Source organism: Schistocerca gregaria, chromosome 2, assembly GCF_023897955.1.
Source record: "Schistocerca gregaria isolate iqSchGreg1 chromosome 2, iqSchGreg1.2, whole genome shotgun sequence".
Lineage (NCBI taxonomy): Eukaryota > Metazoa > Arthropoda > Insecta > Orthoptera > Acrididae > Schistocerca > Schistocerca gregaria.
Window position 1 is genome coordinate 737,731,636 of NC_064921.1, and position 20,527 is coordinate 737,752,162.

The window sequence follows — 20,527 nt, forward strand, 5'->3', positions numbered from 1 at the left end:
GAGGTAGATTATATTGCGAGTATTAATAAAGCTTGGATGTATTATTAGCTAATTAATGGAAAATCTCATATAAAGATGTGAAACAATTACTAACAAAGAGATAGAGGGGCTGGCCAGTACTTACCTCAGCTCAGTACAGCCGATAGAAACACAAAAAACAACCGAAAATTTAAGCTCCTAGCTTTCGGAATATTCCGAAAGCTAGGAGCTTAAATTTTCGGTTGTTTTTTGTGTTTCTATCGGCTGTACTGAGCTGAGGTAAGTACTGGCCAGCCCCTCTATCTCTTTGTTAGTAGATGTATTATTAGCGTAATTCAGCGATATAGTTACGGTCCAACTGCACACTGTTACATGGTAATAACTAAACTATAAATAACTATACATCAATTATTATTGTGAAATATTGCAAATTATTATTGACTCAAAAGAAGTAAAAAGGATCTACACTTACTAACTTGGCGTCTGAGCTAAGCTGTAGTAAAATGTGCTTAATGATTTGTTGATTTCAATTCTGTACTAAAAGGTGTGTTTATGTGCACAAAAATAAACTTAGATATCTCAATCTGTACAAATAATTAGGCCAGAAAACTGAAGTTATTGGCATTACTTTATTTCAATAGTAATGAATACATATATTATAGGTGTGACATTACGCATAAAGAAAAATGAGTATAACTGATACATTGTTCTGAAGTCTGCATTGAAAGAAATTCACAATTTAATATTAGAAATTAAAACATACACATGCAATATGCTAACAGTATCTGGGACTATTCAGTCAGATACAAAAATGCGGAAAATTATATAGTCAAAACATGTGCTGCAAAGGAGTAATGTAGGATCAATACTAGAGGAGCTTTTACTCACCACTTACGCACATAATTGATTATTTACAGAAGTTCTCCTCACAGTAATATACACTGAGGTGACAGAAGTCATGGGATACCTTCTAATATCAAGTCAGACCTCCTTTTGCCCAGCGTAGTGCATCAACTCAATGTGGCACAGGCTCAATAGGAAATACTGAGGCATGGTGCCACTGTAGCTGTCCATAGCTGCAAAAATGCTGCCAGTGCAGGATCTTGTGTACAAACTGTCCTAGTGATAATGCCTGATAAATGTTTGATAGGATTCATGTCAGGCAACCTGGTTGGCCAAATGATTTGCTCAAATTGTCCAGAATGTTCTTTAAACCAGTCGTGAACAATTGTGGCCCGGTTACAATGGCGCATTGTCATCCGTAAAATTTCCATCGTTGTTTAGGAATGTGAAGTCCATGAAAGGTTGCAAATGGTCCTAAGTAGCTGAACATAACCATTTCTAGTCATTGATCCATGTAAACACAGATGACACAATTTTGGAGCCACCACCAGCTTGCACAGTCCATTGTCGACTGCTTGGACCCATGGCTTAGTGGGTCCTTGCCATACTCGAACACTACCATCAAAAATTGGGACTCGTCTGACCAGGTCATAGTTTTCCAGTCATTTAGAGTCCAACTGATATGATAATTAGCCCCGGATAGGCACTGCAGGTTTTGTCATTCTGTTAGTAAAGCAACTGACATCAATCATCTGCTGCCATAGCCAGTTAATGCCAAATTTTGCTGCACTGTCCTAATTGATAAGTTCGTCATATGTCCCACATTGATTTCTGAGGTATTTCATGTAGTGTTGCTTTTCTGTTAGCGTATGTGAGGTATGAAATATATTATTCTGCAACAGTGCAAGTTTTTGCAGCAGAGTTGATATATGGCATAGCTACTGTCACTGGTAGTCTGCCTTCTGAGGGTATAGGATAAGCCTGTAACAGGACTGTAGTAATTTGTGCTGGGTGGGTGGATTGGGCAGGTCTTGCACTTTAGTCTAAAAGGAATATGATCCCCGTGACAAGTGAGTGGGATTGGGAGTGGTGTAGAGATGGACTGTGATGTTGTGTAGGTTGGCTGCTTCACAACTCAACCCATCTGAATCCTTCCCTCCACCATCATCATCTCTGAACTATGCAGAGGTGAGTTATTCTTGCAACACATATTTTGCTCCTGTAATTGTCCTTGCCTTGGACTGTCCCCACACCGTCCACTTACAGTTTCCCCTTCCTCCATCCTGTCACCCCGTCTTAATTCACATCCCCATATCACCTTCAGCATGTGCCACTCTGCACCAGCTCTGACATACGTGCATTAAATGCCTAGCCTGTGCACCTGCCGCTACCCTTCCCCCACTCCCCCTCCCCCCCCTCCCCCCTATTTCTAGCTAGGAAATGAATTGACTCCCTGTAAGCCACTAGCCACCCATCCTCCAATTCTCCTCCCTCCCTCTACGCATCCCACCTGCACAACAACCACCACCACAACATAGTCTATCTGCCTGCTGAAATGCAACGCTGGTACTGTGCATCCATCCGGTTCCATATAGGGTCACAGGCATATGCACTTTGTGTGTGTGTGTGTGTGGGGGGGGGGGGGGGGGGGGGGTAGTCTTACTCAAGCTCAAAGGATTACCCAGAAAGCTAGCAAGTTTTCTTTCTGTTTGTGTGTGCCTGTCAACAACTCCACACTTCTTGCTTTTCAGTGTGTGGTCTCCTTTAGTCTAAAAGTATTAAGATATCACAATTCTGTTATTGCCCAAATCAATTGTGAAAAAAATGGAAGTACAGTGAATTCTGCTGCAAAGGTTGCAGTTGTAAATGAGACTAATACCAGATCATTTCACTCTTCAGAATCCGATTACTAGTTTTGGAGTAATTACAATATTTAGCACTCAGGACTTTTCTCGTTTTGAACATGAAACCAATTGCTGTACTATGTGCATGTTTGCATTGATACATAAAACAATTGCATCAGGCTGATGGGATGTTCCAGCCCAACACAGGTAAGAGTGTCTCCTAACAAAAGTGGGGTAGTCAAGAAAAGTTTAACTTAAAACTGATGCTAATCACACTTGGCTCCATGTGATTGGATTGACACACTAGCTGGAAGGCAAAGCATGTGACATCCAAAGATCCATCTAGTTAACTACAGTAATAGTTCTGTTCTGCATTTTTTCTTCCAGAGCCTTGAAAGAAAGGTATATGTTAAAAATGGGAGGATTTGTAAAATAATTTGTGAATAATAAATTGGCATCCTTAATTTAACGTCCACATACATACATACATACTTACTTAGCGATAGAACAACAGCACCAGCAACAAAAAGGAAATCACATAAAAACAAGGCGATAAACACATCCTTGATATTCCGTTTATGTCATCAAGTATTTGAAATGCCCACTGTCTACTTTAATACACATTTGCAGTCGTTTGTGCAAGGTCAGACTCAAAAGATTTCTTAGGTATCATTGCATATGCTGCAACACTGTAATGTTTTAAATCCTCTTGTGTCATCAGCACTTGTGCTTATACTTAGTCTTTGAGTTTATACCAGAGAAAAAAGTCAAATAGTGTCAAATCAGATGTGAACAAGCAGGCCTTCATACTAGGTGCTCAATTTCCTAGCCCCAACCAAGTAGCGAGCATGATAGCCATTGAGTTGGTACCACATACGTCTACGAATTTCAAGTGGTACTTCCTCTGGAGAGTTGGTAGCACTTCATTAAGAAATAGTATATATCTATTACCTGTTAAGGCTTCTTCAATATCTTGCACCAAATGTTCACACTCCACTGCCTCTGATGTTCAACTTACTTCAAGCAGTGTTTATTCTCAGCTGCCCTATAATGCGTATTTCTGACAAACAACATTCCATTATTCGTAGAGATAGTTTCAGTGGTAAAGAGAATTCTTGTCCTGATGTCTCATCAGAATTAAGTGACAAGAGGTCCGTGCATCTTCTGCAATCCCTCTGATCAATCTGCTTATGTGACATGCTACAGATGGAAACTGTTGGAAAGCAAATAACACTTGGCTGATTTATTTCAGAGGCACTCGAAGTTTGTCTGGAGCTCACTTGTGGCTTATGAGTAACTGTTGCCAGAACATCTGTTTTGTTCACTCTTCTCAATGTAGTCTTGCTCTTTATCATGCCCACCCCTCCCCCCTCCCCCATTCGCTTTGGTGTACAACTCAGTGGTTCTCTTCATGTTCCTTCTGCTTTCTCCACAAAAAAGTAGCATGTCTAACTTTCTCTCAGTTTGCGGAAGACATTTATATTCTCAAACTAACCAGTACTCAACACATGTGAACAACAAAGCCAGAATGAAAGATAAATTTCCTGTGTGCCACTTTCATGCCGATATCATGACAATTTTCTCCTTATTCAACATGATGTAGTTCCTTACTTGGGTGTGAAATCGTGAACTTCCGCATAATAAAATTCAGTTTCATGTTCAATACAGATAATCCTTAGTTCTAAATATTGTAATTATTCCAAAACTAGTAATCGAATTTTGAGAAGTAAAATGCTGTTGAATTCACCTTTTTTAAAACTTTAATAAAAGCAGCAGAAATTAAAAGTAGGTATTGTATCTCTGTACTTAATACGTCTATGAAAAGAGACTACATATTTAAGGAACCAAGAAAATGATCATTTAGTAAGGACTTCCTCAAAATTCATCTGGGTGAAAACAGAATTGCAATATATTAAACAAATGCCGAAATATTTGAAGTGAACAGCTTAGCTGCATCATCTTGTATATTGTAAACCATGTCTTTCCAAAGCTATTACTGTTTCTAGTTAATGAACCAGGGACCATTTCAAAGTATTGTGAAACTAGTGATGTTCGCCTGCTTTATTTCTTTGTTAATAATGCATTGTTATACTGGCTGAAAATGGGGAAAGGGGGGGGGGGGGGGAGTTTAACAGTGACTACTGTAAATGATACAGCTGACAGTTGCATTTCACAGTTCTTTACTTTCACTGTTCAGAACCCCTCAATATTACACAGTTATATGGCCAGTTCATTGTTGGTAAATGTTGATAAGCTTCATTAATAGGTTGCAGGCATACACAGCATACTGCTACAATAGTTTTCTGTGGAACAAATATGAGCAGTAAAAACCTAACCACACAGAATAATAAAGTACATGTGACATTATATCTAAAAGAATTTGAACAGACATTGTCATTACTTGATCTAACACACGGCCTATTTGTGTTACACTTATTCCACTGATAAGTCGATGCATTATTGTTAATTTAAGCAATACATCATTCCTGTCTGAAAATAGTTACGGACTGACTGTGTTGGTACAAAAATCCATCCTTTATATATCCTCACAATAATAGGCACTGAAACTATACGTTCTTTGATGTGTAAGTTACAGAATTTACAATAAAAACATAACTCATTCAATTAACCGAACAAATTGAAAAACTCCTCCTTTTTAATAGTTTCTTCTGCCACGAAGGCTAGGCCGAAATATTTGTTTAAGTGATGAAATTAACAGATATAGTTATACAGACAAACCTGGTAATTATTTTGGAATTAAGGGCTGGCTTTGCAGATATGTTTTCGATTAGAACCAAATAAATACTTTAAGAATCCTAGTAGTTTTTCTTCCAAATGTTTATAATTAGTACACAATTTATATTTGTTTATAAGTCAACAATAGAATGTAAGTCACAAAACAATTGCCGAATTCACCCTGTAACAAAGGTGTTAAACTAGGAGTGGTCAAAATAAAGCAGGAAATTAATGACATACATAAAACTAAGCACAAAATTAGATCTGGTGCCATATTCCTTAAGACTGAGGGCCAACCTTTCTTCTTGTATGGAAATGCAGATTATCCTCATGCATGTTAAAGAGTAATTAGGCAAAAATGAAAATAAAATGAATTTAAGGAGGCAGATGGCAAATCAAGAGAGGAAATAGAGAGATCCCAGCTTGCTTCATTACAAACCCCCTTTACAGTTTAGGCACCACAAAACCATTCAGTTTAAATAATGATAGTGCCTTACAGAAGGGTACTGGACATAGCATAGAGTCCTATTAAAGTAAGTATAAGTGTTCATTCACAACTGCTGTCATAGATCAAAGAAATAGAAGCAAATGAAATTAAATGGATTGAAAAATCGTCTGAAAATACAGTATGGCCATTCAGACACAATTTTAAAACATAACGTAATTTTTCTGGGATGGAAGTGGAAATGAAATTTGAAGTACCACACTTGCTGGTATTTTTAGCTTTCAGTTTGGCCTACATTTGTAACAGTAAAATTACGTTTTTTGAGTAATGATGGGAACAGTTACACTGAAGCCATTTCGTCAGAGGATACATTATTTATTAATCCCAGTCACGAGATTTTTCTTGTTAGTACCTTACAAAGAAAGATACTTATTCATGTAGAGCACATGTTATCTTTTACAATAAAACCAGATTTTTAAGGTTTTTTAGTAAATTAAATTTTACATAATTACGGAAATAGCTCTATGTTAAGATGTCATCAAGAAGAAAATTGAAATGAATCAAAAACATTTAAAGTGAAATATAGTGCTATTGATACATGATGGTTCAATTTAATTGAACCAGAAAGTAGCTAGTGGACTCACTTTTATCATCAGTGAAAAATAAATACATTTCACACGTATTTGTAAGATCCAAATGCTGGTCCCCGGCACATTTAAAGCCTAATTTGTATAATTATAGTGTGTTTTTAGATATATTATCATACTTGTTTATGACAAATGCATGGCGAGCGGCGTTGGAAAATTAAGTTGGTTACAGTATTGCTGTACTGTGGAAATTGTACACCATTCCTTTATCCGATTTTGTCTTCTTCTTCATCTTTTAAGTGCCTAATCCACTAAGAACGTTGGTAATCAGTTGCATGATTTGTAGTTTGTACATGGCTGTTCTGAACAGCAATTTTTGGCTCAGTCCAAACTACTGGCTTAAGTTCCGTAGCCAGAATAATCATCTGTGACCATGACTGCCATCAATCTTTCTTGGAAGTATTAGTTGCAAAAGGTTATATGTTGTTGCACATTATCTGGCCAAAGTATTTGAGATTTCCTCTCTTTATGTTATTGAGAGTTTCTGAATATTTGCGCATAAGCACTGTATTAACACATTAGTGGCTTTATCTGTCCTTGGTATCCTTAATATCCTTTAATATATCCACATTCAGATGGTTCCAATTTCTTACCTAATACTGCCAGAAGTGCCCATGACTCAACTCCATAGAGTAGGATGCTGAGCACATAGTATCGAAGTAGTCGAGTGCAAAGTGTGATACTTATGTCGCGGCTAGTCAGAACTTTCATTTTCTGCAAAAAATGTTACTTGGTCAATTAAGGCGCAAATTTCTTGAGAGATGTCCCCATTAATCATTGATTTGACACCCCAAATATGTATGTGATGAAACACTTCACTACAGATATTTTTTGTCTTATTGCTAGTATTAATTCCAAAGCTTGTTGCCTCTGATACTTTGCTCTGTAATATGAAATGCAGTGATATATTCATCTTTTATGTACTTGATTTTGATGTAGGTATGTCTTAGAGTCTTCAGAGAGCCAGAATGGATGGTCTAGCTCAAATGGGGATGCTGTTACAGATGATTATGATCCATTCGCAAGCACCCCAACAAATAATGCCACACCCGGTAAGTTCTGTTGGTATTTAAAAATGTAATGCATTAGATATTAAGCTTGTCTCACCTTTGAGAACAAAATGTCATGTACCCGCCGGCTGACCTGTGGTCATTCTCAAATGATTGTAAAGAAACTATTCAGTGAAAAAATTTGATTCTTGCACATCTTATAGCTCCATTCGTCAGCTTCATGATGAACTCGCCATCACTGTGATGTTTCAGAATTAAGCAAACTACTGAAAGAATTTCAGAAAGTCAGCAGTGAAAAATAAAGTACACTATGAATTTGCATATGGTACATATTAGGTTGTATGTTGCTGCATATGGAAGGTAGCTAACACATTGAAGTTTTCTTTGAAGAATTTGCTTTCTTTCATCAGTCTCAAGAAAATTGTTTTATCCCAGCGAAAAAAAAACAGAATGAAATAGTCACAAAATTCCTCGTATCTCGTAAATGGTTTCAGAAATCAAAACAAGATTTGGACAAAGGGTAGTACGCAAAGAGGAGAGTATTTCACCAGAAGATTAATATGGAAAACTTTATATATACCACTATATTGAAGTGACTACATATTTTTTTCTGTGTAACGATGTAATATTTAAACACCATCAATAGCTGGGAAATGAGTATTACTGTGGGTTTGGAAAAATATATATGTGAAGGTTTTACAGGGTCAATCCATACCGAGTGGTCCTAGAAAAATAATTGGTTGCTTGGCCATCTCGGAAAAATATTAAATTTGCTGGGTGAATTCCCCAATGTTTAGCAGTTACAATAATAATAATAATTTAAATTTATTGTTTATTATTTAGAAATGGCGGCCATATTTGTCCCAAGCCGCATGCATTTCTTCGCATTTGCAAGCATCTACATTTTTTACAATTATTCAAAAGTGGATTGTCCTAAGCCTTACAGATAAAATGCATTTAATTCAACACACTCTGGGCTACAAATTAACTTCATTATCACTTAGCTGAATGTATTCTTTAATACATTTTTAATAGTTCAAAGTTATCAGCCACAAATTAAAAAGAACTCAATTTTTGAACAGTAGTTTTCCAAAGAAGATTAATTTCTCAGCTTTGATATTTTTTGTGCTATTACACTGTATAGTATAGTTACTTTTTTAGAGTATCAATGGTGAGCAACTTACACTTAAAAAAATACACTATTTAAAAAAATGGATTTTTAAATTTATCCATTTTGTGGCCTGCAACATCCATGTTGGAGGTCCAGATAAAAGTCTAAAAATTTCATCGTTAATAGACCTTTATGATATCAAACTTCAGTGTAAATTTCATATTTGAAATTTAATTGGAAGTTATGGGAAAAAAATTACAAACACGAGTCAAAAATACGTTTTTTTAACATCAGCAGTATCTAGACTTATGGAATAAAATATATCGGTTATAGTATATAATTTAATCATATCTATGATTACTTACTTTTTTTTATTGAAAATAAGCCTACTAATTACATTATATTCTTCTCTTGTTATTTGTTTTCAGTACATCACTCATTGAACATTATTTGAAATTTTTTTTTCACTCGGTTTGGGTTGTTAGATTATAAGTTTTCCCAGTCACAGTTGTAAAAAATTCCTTGGGAGGCAGCTTTCTTATTACATCTTTAAGTGACATCCAAACATGATCCTTCTCAACTTTTTTAAAAGATGTCCTTGGTCCTGGGGGGGGGGGGGGGGGGTTGGGGGGGTGATAAAATACAATATGTACATCTTGGATTTGACAGTCAATATTATCAACTTCGCCAACCCACCACTGTTCATCGTAAACACAAGACACTATGTCTTTATTGTGAAGAACCAGTTGTACAAGTTTTCCACACTGATGAACTTCACTAAGTTGTGTGAATGGGCTACAAAACAATAAACATTTACTTTGAGCTTTTGCAATAAAATTATGCATTTTCAGATTTTCCAGTTTATCCACCAACACTTCAAAAAACTCTTCTCGTAATTTTATGACTGTCACCATTTCAGTTCTGTCTTGTGTCAGCCATTGTTTGTATTTTATATTGTCAGGCATCAAATCGTCTTCTTCGGATTCTTCAAAGATGTCAAGTAAGGCTTGTTTGCCTGGATAATCTTAACATTTTCCCCTGATCATACAATTGTAACTGTCAATATTGCATACCATAACTTCCAAAAGGTCTGTATAGTCAAATCTGAGATTGGTCCCATCTATCATCAACTTTACATTCTGATGATACATACACACACAAACATTATGGGTGTCAGATGCCCCTGCAACAATACACCATCTTGGTCTCAACTCGCAAAGCTTTGATCTTCCAATTTTAATGTCAGGATTTTCTTTTTTAAATTCAGTGAATAGTTCATTTAAATTACACAATATTAATGTGTTTTGTCTTTGAATCTTAGAACCATTTTCTTTCACAGAAACACAGTCTTTTTTGCCAGACATCAAACGGCTGTTATTGTCATCGTTGTAATACTTAATAACTTCATTGATTGTGTTTTCATCTACCAAATTAGATGCACTTCTCTTTTGTAATCCTGGTAAAATTCCCTGTTCTTTTACGAATTGCCTTGTTAACTTAACAAAATATTCTGACACATTAAATTCATCTCTAACTTTTGCTTGACTCCAAGAATTCGGGAGTAAATTGATAATGTTAATTTTATCCTCTTTGTTTGAAGTACTGCATTTCGTTTTTAGTTTTTTTATCAAATCATCATATTCAGTTGAAGGTTTAGAACTACTATCTGTTTTAGTACGAATTGTATTTTGAAATAAAATTTCCAAATTCTTTTTGAATGTAGCTGCCATTTTCTCAATTTTTGTATTGAAGGCACTTGGTCTTTTATCTTGACTTGGTTTTCTAATTTTACCAGCAGGCGATATACCCAGGATTTCACAAGCTGTATCTACTTTTTTAATGGTTGCTGGTAAGTCACAAAATTCATTACCTGAGGTTTCACTATCCATTTTCTTGTGAATTACAAATATCTTATAACGACATGTTGGTTACAATGATTCTCTGGTATGAGATTGACAAAAGGGCTTTTATTTTTAGAATAATGAGCAAATGTTATTTCTCACAGACCTTTTGTTATAGGTTTCTTATTTGAGGTTACACTGTCCATTCTCTTGTGAATTACAAATATCTTAGGATAACATCTTGGACAAAATGATTCTCTGGTGTGAGATTGGCAAAAGGGCTTTTATTTTTAGAATAATGATCAAATGTTATTTCTCACAGACCTTTTGTTATAGGTTTTTTGTGTTTCTCAAAAGGGTCCATGCAAAACTGACCAATAAGGTGATAAAATTTTTTAAAAGTATTTCATTTCATGGTACTTGCATGTTGATTTGACCTCTAGGACGACTCATAAGTAAAACAACACTTTTTCTTCTTCACTGTAATCATCGATTAAAGTAATGTCTTTAGGATACGCTCCATACACACTTTTATGACATGCTTCATTAATAATAACACCAACAGAACACTGAGACACGATTTTTCAACTGCACACTTCCAGAACTTCTAGCTAAAGAAGTGAGAGTGGACAATTGTTGGTGTAAGGGGGAAGACAACAGTCAGACTTGTGTAGGCTTACAGATGCAATTGTTAGTCTGCTGAAACAATTACCACAGCATTGTTTCGACAAATAATCATTAGCTAATGTAATGTGGTGTGTTACATTATGCAATTGGTATACTTTATTTGATTAGCCTACCAGATATCGCAGATGTTAAAAAAACGTATTTTTTTACTCGTGTTTGTGATCTTTTTTCCATAATTTCCAATTGAATCTCAAAGTTGAAATTGATGCTGAAGTTTGATATCATTGAGGTCGATTAACGGTGAAATTTTTAGATTTTTATCTGGTCCCCCAATAAAGATATTGCAGGCCACAAAATGGAAAAATTTTAAGAATCAATTTTTTAAAATAGTGTTTTTTTTTTTTTAAGTGTAAGCTGCTTACCATTGATACTGTATAAAAAGTAAGTATACTATACAGTGTAATAGCAGAAAAAATATTAAAGCTGAGAAATTAATCTTTCTTTGGAAAATTACTGTTCAAAAATAGAGTTTTTTAAAATTTGTGGCTAACAACTTTGAACTATTAAAAATATATTAAAGAATACATCCAACTAAGTGATAATGATGTTAATTTGTAGCCCAGAGTGTGTTGAACTAAATGCATTTTATCTGAAAGGCTTAGGACAATCCAGTACTGAACAATTGTAAAAAAATGTAGATGCTTGCAAATACGAAAAACACATGCGGCCTGGGACAAATATGGCCACCATTTCAAAATAATAAACAATAAATTTTTTAAAAAAATATTTTTGTGACTACTAAGCATTGGGGAATTCACCCAGCAAATATAAAAATTTTCTGAAATGGTCAAGCAACCAGTGCTAGACCACTTGCTATGTATTGACCCTACGTTTATTTTTATACCAAGAATGGACATTTTCATAAACTATTGACTTGTCTTTCCATTAGATGCTATTACATGATTGTGTCAAATGCATTAGAATGTTAGTGAGATGAATAGAGTTTAATATTTATAAACTCATCCATATTTTGGGAAAGGAAACTGATTAATGTGGCTATGAGGAGACTTATGCATTACTCAAAACTGATAATGTTTCCTGAAGTAAAATGAAGATGATGATAAGTCTGGGGAAAATAAATTGCTATTTCTGTTGCAATTTTGATGGAATCCTATACCCTAGTTTGTTTTTAATAACGAATGATATGGATTTAAACTTAATAACAGATATTATTTCTATACGTCATAATTTAAGAAAAATGAAACCAATTAACAACACACGGCATGCTATCTTTCCTTTCTTATCCCTGTACAGAATGAAAAATTGTGCTTTTTCACCACAAACCTATTTCAATTTGTCAAAGAATTTGGTAATTTGTTTACACCTTCATGGGTAATTGAGAGGATTTTGCAAATTTAAATGTTTTCATATTTTTTAGATCACTGAGTTACAGAAATGAAATTCTTTGGCCAGTTTCAATACATCATTCATAATTAAAAACACACTGGGGTATTGGATTCTGTTAAAATTTCGACAGAAGTAGCTATTTTTTCATCATTTTTCTTGTTCCCTTTATTTCTGTTCAGAGAGACGTTATCAGTGATGATTTTTGTGTAATACATAAGTTCTGTTGTTGGCATGTTCAAATCTGCTTCTTTGGGCAGAACACAGCAGAGCTTGTAAATATTCATCTCACTAACATTCTAATAGAGCTGAAATTGTGATGGACTGATAAAACAGCAACTCATGGAAAGATATGTCAGTAGTTTATAAAAATGCCCATTCTCTTTGTAAAAATAACCTGTATTTTCTTCAAATAGTGGAAGATCCAGGATGGAGTACAACAAAACTAAGAAAAGGGTAGTTACTACTCACCAGATAGTCAAAATGTTGAGTAGCAGATAGAAATAGATCACGCACACGTACACACATCTGACCACAGTCTGTTTACTGAGGCCAGACTGCGAGCAGCAGCATGTGATGGGAGAAACAACAGGTTGGTGGAGCAAGAAGGAGCAGGAAGGAGGAGGGATAGCAGGGTAGGGGTGAGGGATGGTAAAGTTCTGCTTGTGGGAGCATACAGAGACATGGTGGAGAGATGGTAGGACAGCTAGATGTGGTCGGGAGGTTAGAGAGGGGCCAGGGGGGGAGAAGGGAGGGGGGGGGGGGAGTAGAAAAGGAGAGAAGTAAAAGGACTGTGGGTGCATTAGTGGAATAGAGGGCTGTGTAGTGCTGAAATGGAAACAGGCAAGAGGCTAGGTTGAAGCAGGGAGGGTTACAGGAACATAGTTTGTATTGTAGGGAGAGTTCCCACCTGCGCAGTTCAGAAAAGCTGGTATTGGTGGGCAGCATCCAGATGGCACAGGCTGTGAAGCAGTCATTGAAATGAAGAATGTCATCTTGGGCGGCATGCTCAACATCGAGGTGGTCCAGCTGTTTATTGCCCACAATTTGTTGATGCTCACTAATGCGGGTAACCAGCTTGTTGGTTGGTCCTGCCCTTGTAGAATGCAGTACAGTGGTTGCAGCTTAGCTTGTAGATCACATGATTGGTTTCACAGGTAGCCCTGCCTTTAATAGGATAAAATTACCAAATAAGCAGCAACTAGTCGCAAGATCATGTTTTCTTTATTTAATTTTGCAAATCGATTTCAACTGATCAACAGCCATCATTGGTGCTACAAATACAAGAATTAAAATAAAAATAATTAATAACAGTGACCAAATGAATAAATGTACATAAAGCAAAATTAAATGTAAATAGATGCATTAAACCATTTAAAATGCACATACAAATTTACCTCTCAATGTATATGTTCCCTCAGTAGTAACAGTGTCTTAAACAGACGTCAAACATAGAGTGATACATAGAGAATTGACTATGACAACGAGAATCCAAAATGGGGCGCTGCAAAGCAAACCCACCCTCTATGCAAAAATATTGCTAAAATGAAAAGGAGAAGAAGAAATGACATACAAAGTGCGGTAAGGTATAATTAAAAAAATACTGAAAACTTTTCGCAATGGATACATTGACAAAGATTTTGTCAATCACATAATACAGTTATATACACCAAAAAGCAATTGTACAAATAAGTAAAAATAGGTATGAACATAGGTGAGAAACACACCATATAAAAAATTTAAAAAACCTTTAAAAAAATATTATTTATCATATTATCGAAGAGCAAAAGTTAATCACAATGCCAAAACGTAAAAACAGTGTTGGCATCAATCTAGCATACAGTAAATGATATTCAGGAAGATCGGATTTTTTTCCCGGCAGATGCTGAATGCACATGTAAAGTAAACTAAGTCGAGATAAGAAAATTACGGACATGAACAAAACAAACTTATTAAAGAAACAAGACCAAATGTAGAAATACAGTGCTAGCACATGTCATACATGGGAAAATTAACACAGGCTCTATAGGATGAATTGAGAACTCATTGGGGCTCTTACGGTGTGCTCGTATATCATGAGATGTGAATCCACACCACGTCTGTTGGTGTAGCTAACAAAGACGGCAAAAGCCCAACTAAAGGGCGCCAACACAAACTTAGTCACAATAACATAATTCATATCACTGATTTATTCCCCCTCCCCCTTACACACACACACACACACACACACACACTTCGTTCTTCCTTGTCCTATTATTTCCATTCCCATCAAGCAAATGCTTCGCGAAGAGCTCCCAAAAATGAATTCCTCTCACATTTACTTGCCCATTGAGAAGGCACACGCTAGCTGACCTATGATGACAAAAGATCGCCATATCCTCTAGAAAATCAAGATAATTTCCATTTTCTGCTCTATGTAATAACCCCACATGCGTCTCAATTTGAGGAAGTTCATGTCCACTATTTATAATGTGGGCTGCAAAATTCGACCTATCAGCCGCGTCTTTTCTGTCAACGGCGACATGTTCAGCAAATCTAGTTTCAATTTTTCGTCCAGTCTGACCTACATAACAAGCTTTGCAGCTTGGACAAAGTATTTTGTAAGCCCCCGACTGGTATAAAACTTTTACTTTATCTACGCTATGGTCTAAAATTTGTCCCAAATTATTCTTAGTTGAAAAAGCAATCTTAACCTTGAGTTTCCTAAAAATAGCTGCAACTTTAACTGCCCCATAGTATGGTAAAGAAATATATTTCATTGCTTCATTTTTCCCTACAATTACTTCATTTGCTGCATGTCTTATTGTCCCCCCCCCCCCCCCCCCCCCCCCCCAAGCAACTGTAAAATTTGACGATGCGTGAGAAGTGTGGACTCTGTCGTAGGTTTGTGATTAGTGGGTTACAGTGTGGGATTTGTTCAAAGTACTTTCATTGGAGGGGGGGGGGGGGGGGGTGTGCAGTGGAGAAACCAGTGGTCAGTTTAGTGAGCTGCTCTCCTGGGAATGCATAATCTCTAGTAGAAATAAATTGATAGAGGAGCAGGAGCGTAAGATCTGTGCCCTTCAAGTGCAGTTACAACGCGCCGAGGAGGAACTAGATAGGTTGAGGAGGGTGAAGGGTGGTGGGGAATGGGAACTGGCAATTAGCAAGAATGCAGCTAGGAAGAGAAGGTGTTTAGTTTTACTTTGCCTTTATGCAATAGGTTCAGTAGAGAGGAGCCTCGTGTAGCTGTACCTGTAGATGTAGGGAACATGCAGCAGCCCTCAGCAATTAGGAGGCCTAGGCTAGTTGCGAAGTCTAGCAGGAAGAAGGTTCTGCTGCTAGGTAGTTCTCACGTTAGAGGTTTCTCAGGGAGTTCCCTGTGGGGTGGGGGAGTGGCTATGTACATAAAAACCAGTATTCCATTTGAGTCCATAGATTTATCATGACACTGCGCTGAACAGGTATTTGAATGTTGTGCAGGTGCAATTGAATTTAATGAATCTAAACTTCTAATTGTTGTTGTTTATAGGTCCTCTAACTCCTACTGCAGAGCATTTCTGCTCAAGCTAGAGAGGGTTCTTGATTCACTTCGTTGGAAGTACCAGAAATTAGTTGTATGTAGTGATTTCAATATTAATTTTGTATATGATGGTGCAAGACAAAGGACGTTGGTAGAACTCCCAAATTAATACGATCTGATGTAGACTGAATTTTTTCCAACAAGGGTGCAGGACAACAGTAGTACAGCCATAGACAATATTTTTTTTTCATTCTTCATTACTAGATGGGCATTCTGTTAGAAGAAGTGTGGATGGCCTTTCAGACCCTGTTGCACAAATTTTAACACTAAAAGGCTTTTGTACTCAAACCAATGTCATGTTTAATTACAAACTGTGTTGTTGTGGTCTTCAGACCAGAGACTGGTTTGATGCAGCTCTCCATGCTACTCTATCCCGTGCAAGCTCCTTGATCTCCCAGTACCTACTGCAATCTACATCCTTCTGAATCTGCTTAGTGTATTCATCTCTTGGTCTCCCTCTACCATTTTTACCCTCCACACTGCCCTCCAGTACCAAATTGGTGATCCCTTGATGCCTCAGAACATGTCCTACCAAGCGAACCCTTCTTCTAGTCAAGTTGTGCCACAGATTTCTCTTCTCCCCATTTCTGTTCAATACCTCCTCATTAGTTATGTGATCAACCCATCTAATCTTCAGCATTCTTCTGTAGCGCCACATTTCGAAAGCTTCTATTCTCTTCTTGTCCAAACTATTTATCGTCCATGATTCACTTCCATACATGGCTACACTCCATACAAATACTTTCAGAAATGACTTCCTGACACTTAAATCTATACTCAATGTCAACAAATTTCTCTTCTTCAGAAACGCATTCCTTGCCATTGCCAGTCACCATTTCATATCCTCTCTACTTCGACCATCATCAGTTATTTTGCTCCCCAAACAGTAAAACGTATTTACTTCTTTATGTGTCTCATTTCCTAATCTAATTCCTGCAGCATCACCTGATTTAATTAGACTACATTCCATTATCCTCGTTTTGCTTTTGTTGATGTTCATCGTATATCCTCGTTTCAAGACACTGTCCATTCGGATCGTCTTCTCTTCCAGATCCTTTGCTATCTCTAACAGAATTGCAATGTCATCAGCAAACCTCAAAGTTTTTATTTCTTTTTCATGGATTTTAATTCCTAATCCAAATTTTTATTTTATTTCCTTTCCTGCTTTGCCCAATTTACAGCTTGAATAACATCGGGGACAGGCTACAACTCTGTCTCACTCCCTTCTCAACCACTGCTTCCCTTTCATGTCCCTCAACTCTTATAACTGCCATCTGGTATCTGTACAAATTGTAAATAGCCTTTCGCTCCCTGTAAGCTTTCTTTAAGTCTACAAATGCTAGAAACATATGTTTTCCTTTCCTTGCTTGAATAACATCGGGGACAGACTACAACTCTGTCTCACTCCCTTCTCAACCACTGCTTCCCTTTCATGTCCCTCAACTCTTATAACTGCCATCTGGTATCTGTACAAATTGTAAATAGCCTTTCGCTCACTGTAAGCTTTCTTTAAGTCTACAAATGCTAGAAACATATGTTTTCCTTTCCTTACTCTATTTTCAAAGATAACCCATAGGGCCTGTATTGCCTCATGTGTTCCAACATTTGTACGGAATCCAAACTGATCTTCCCTGTGGTCGGCCTCTACCAGTTTTTCCATTCGTCTGTAAAGAATTCATGTTAGTATTTTGCGGCTGTGGCTTATTAAACTAATAGTTCGGTAATTTTCACATCTGTCAACGCATACTTTCTTTGGGATGGGAATTATTATATGCTTCTTGAAATCTGAGGGTGTTTCGCCTGTCTCATACATCTTGCTCACGAGATGGTAGAGTTTTGTCAGGGCTGGCTCTCCCAAGGCTATCAGTAGTTCTAATGGAATGTTGTCTACTCCGGGGGCCTTGTTTCAACTTTGGTGTTTCAGTGCTCTGTCAAACTCTTCACACAGTATCGTATCTCCCATTTCATCTTCATCTTCATCCTCCCCCATTTCCATAATACTGTACTCAGGAACATCGTCCTTGTATAGACCTTCTATATACTCCTTCCACCTTTCTGTTTCCCTTCTTTGTATAGTACTGGGTTTCCATCTGAGCTCTTGATATTCATGTAAGTGGTTGTCTTTTCTCCAAAGGTAATTTATTAAATTCAATATCTCTTCTGTTACCCAAGGATTTCTGTTAGCTCTTGTCTTTTTACCTACTTCATCCTCTGCTGCCTTCACTATTTCATCTCTCAAAGCTACCCATTCTTCTTCTACTGCATTTCTTTCCCCCCGTTCTTATCAATTTTCCTTAATGCTCTCTCTGAATCTCCCGTTTTTTCCAATTCCCATCTCTTTAAATTTCCACCATTTATGCAGTTTCTTCAATTTTAATCTACAGTTCATAACCAATAGATTATGGTCAGAGTCCACATCCGGCCCTGGAAATGTCTTACAATTTAAAACCTGGTTCCTAAATCTCTGCCTTACCATTATATACTGTATCTGAAACCTTCCAGTATCTCCAGTCTTCTTACATTTATACAACCTTCTTTTATGATTGTTGAACCAAATGTTAGCTATGATTAAGTTATGCTCTGTGCAAAATTCTACCAGGTGGCTTCCTCTTTCATTCCTTACCCCCATTCCATATTCACCTATTATGTTTCCTTCTCTCCCTTTTCATACTATCGAATTCCAGTCACCCATGACTATTAAATTTTCATCTCCCTTCACTATCTGAATAACTTATTTTATCTCATCATACATGTCATCAATCTCTTCATAATGTACGAAGGTAGTTGGCATATAAACTTGTACTACTGTGGTAGGTGTGGGCTTTGTATCTATCTTGGCCACAATAATGCATTCACTATGCTGTTTGTAGTAGCTTACCCGCATTCCTATTTTTTTTTTTCATTATTAAACCTACTCCTGCATTATCCCTATTTGATTTTGTATTTGTAACCCTGTATTCACCTGACCAGAAGTCTTGTTCCTCCTGCCACTGAACTTCACTGATTCCCACTATATCTAACTTTAACCTATCCATTTCCCTTTTTAAATTTTCTAACCTACCTGCCCAATTAAGGGATCTGACATTCTATGCTCTGACCCATAAAACGCCAGTTTTCTTTCTCCTGATAACAACGTCCTCGTGAGTAGTCCCTGCCTGGAGATCCAAATTTTACCTCCAGAATATTTTACCCAAGAGGACGCCATCTTCATTTAACCATACAGTAAAGCCCCATGCTTTATGGCTGTAGTTTCCCATTGCTTTCAGCCGTTCGCAGTACGAGCACAGCAAGGCCGTTTTTGTTAGTGTTACAAGACCAGATCAGTCAATCATCCAGCCTGTTGCCCCTGCAACTACTGAAAAGGCTGCTGCCCCTCCTCAGGAACCACACATTTGTCTGGCCTCTCAACAGATATGCCTCCGTTGTTGTTGCACCTACGTTACGGCTGTCTGTATCGCTGAGGCACACAAGCCTCCCCACCAACAGCTAGGTCCATGGTTCTTTGGGGGGGGGGGGGGGGGGGGGGGAACAATGTAGGAAAGTGTTAATCCAACAGCAATAGAGGGTTTTTAAACCTTGTCAAGGAACAAGAGTGGCAGGATGTTTGCAGTGCAGATAGCATAGATGATAAATGTAATGCTTTTCTTAATACATTTCTCATGCTCTTAGTGTGCTTTCCATTAGAACATACCTCCACATGCTAGCCTCCAGTCATCTGCACCATCTGGCAAACTTGTGATGAACCTTACTCCATGTGAGATGGGCTTTATATGTAGAAATACACAGCTGCCTGTCGTTTCTAAAACCTACAGAAACACCACTACAATTTAGTGTTGGGTTATACAGTTTCTTAGCACCTGGTAATAATGCGCAGGGCAGACTGATAACTGTGTATCTGACCATGATGCGGAACATTACGGAGAACAGTTTCTAAACAGGAATAACAGTACTGTGAGGTAAATGTCGTCTTGTAACAAGAACATTTCATAGACTCCCTAAGCAATGACTGGTATGAAGTACGAGAATAAGTGTGTTGGAATGGCAAGTGTAATGTATTTTCTTTGATCCCTCATCCATCCTCAAATGACTTGAATAGAAATCTTGCAAAACTAAATGTGCCAGTTGGATTACCAGAATCATGTGGATAATTATCAATATTAATAGTAATTCCATAAGAGCAAAGGAAATTGCTGCATGGAAATACATGTAAAACAGAGGAAAGGCAAGCACTCACCTATAGCTGAGTGATGTGTGGCACATAGAAATGCTCAAGAGACTGCAGTTTTACACTAGCTTTCGATCAATTGCTCTTTCTGTAGCAAAAGTATAACCATTCACACTCACAACCACACAGACAACCAAATGTGCAGGGCCACTGCAAGACTGACAGTTGAATATCGATTATTGAGAGAAGTTGCCTAGGTCGATGGAGGTGGGGTGGGAGGCAAGATGGGGGGGGGGGGGGGGGCAGGATGGTG

The 20,527-nt window shown here is 37.2% G+C and overlaps 1 protein-coding gene across 4 annotated transcripts in view; it reads left to right on the top strand.

Annotated features, from left to right (window-relative positions):
- Positions 1-20,527, top strand: part of LOC126334894 (WD repeat and HMG-box DNA-binding protein 1-like) — a 207,963-nt gene that overhangs the window by 115,125 nt on the left and 72,311 nt on the right. For 2 of the 4 annotated variants that reach the window (XM_049997594.1, XM_049997595.1), the window contains exons 15-16: positions 7,434-7,546; positions 10,411-10,464. In XM_049997594.1, the coding sequence (XP_049853551.1) occupies positions 7,434-7,546; positions 10,411-10,464 (167 nt within the window). The remainder of the gene's footprint in view (positions 1-7,433; positions 7,547-10,410; positions 10,465-20,527) is intronic. The other 2 variants (XM_049997598.1, XM_049997596.1) reach the window with 1 other exon arrangement.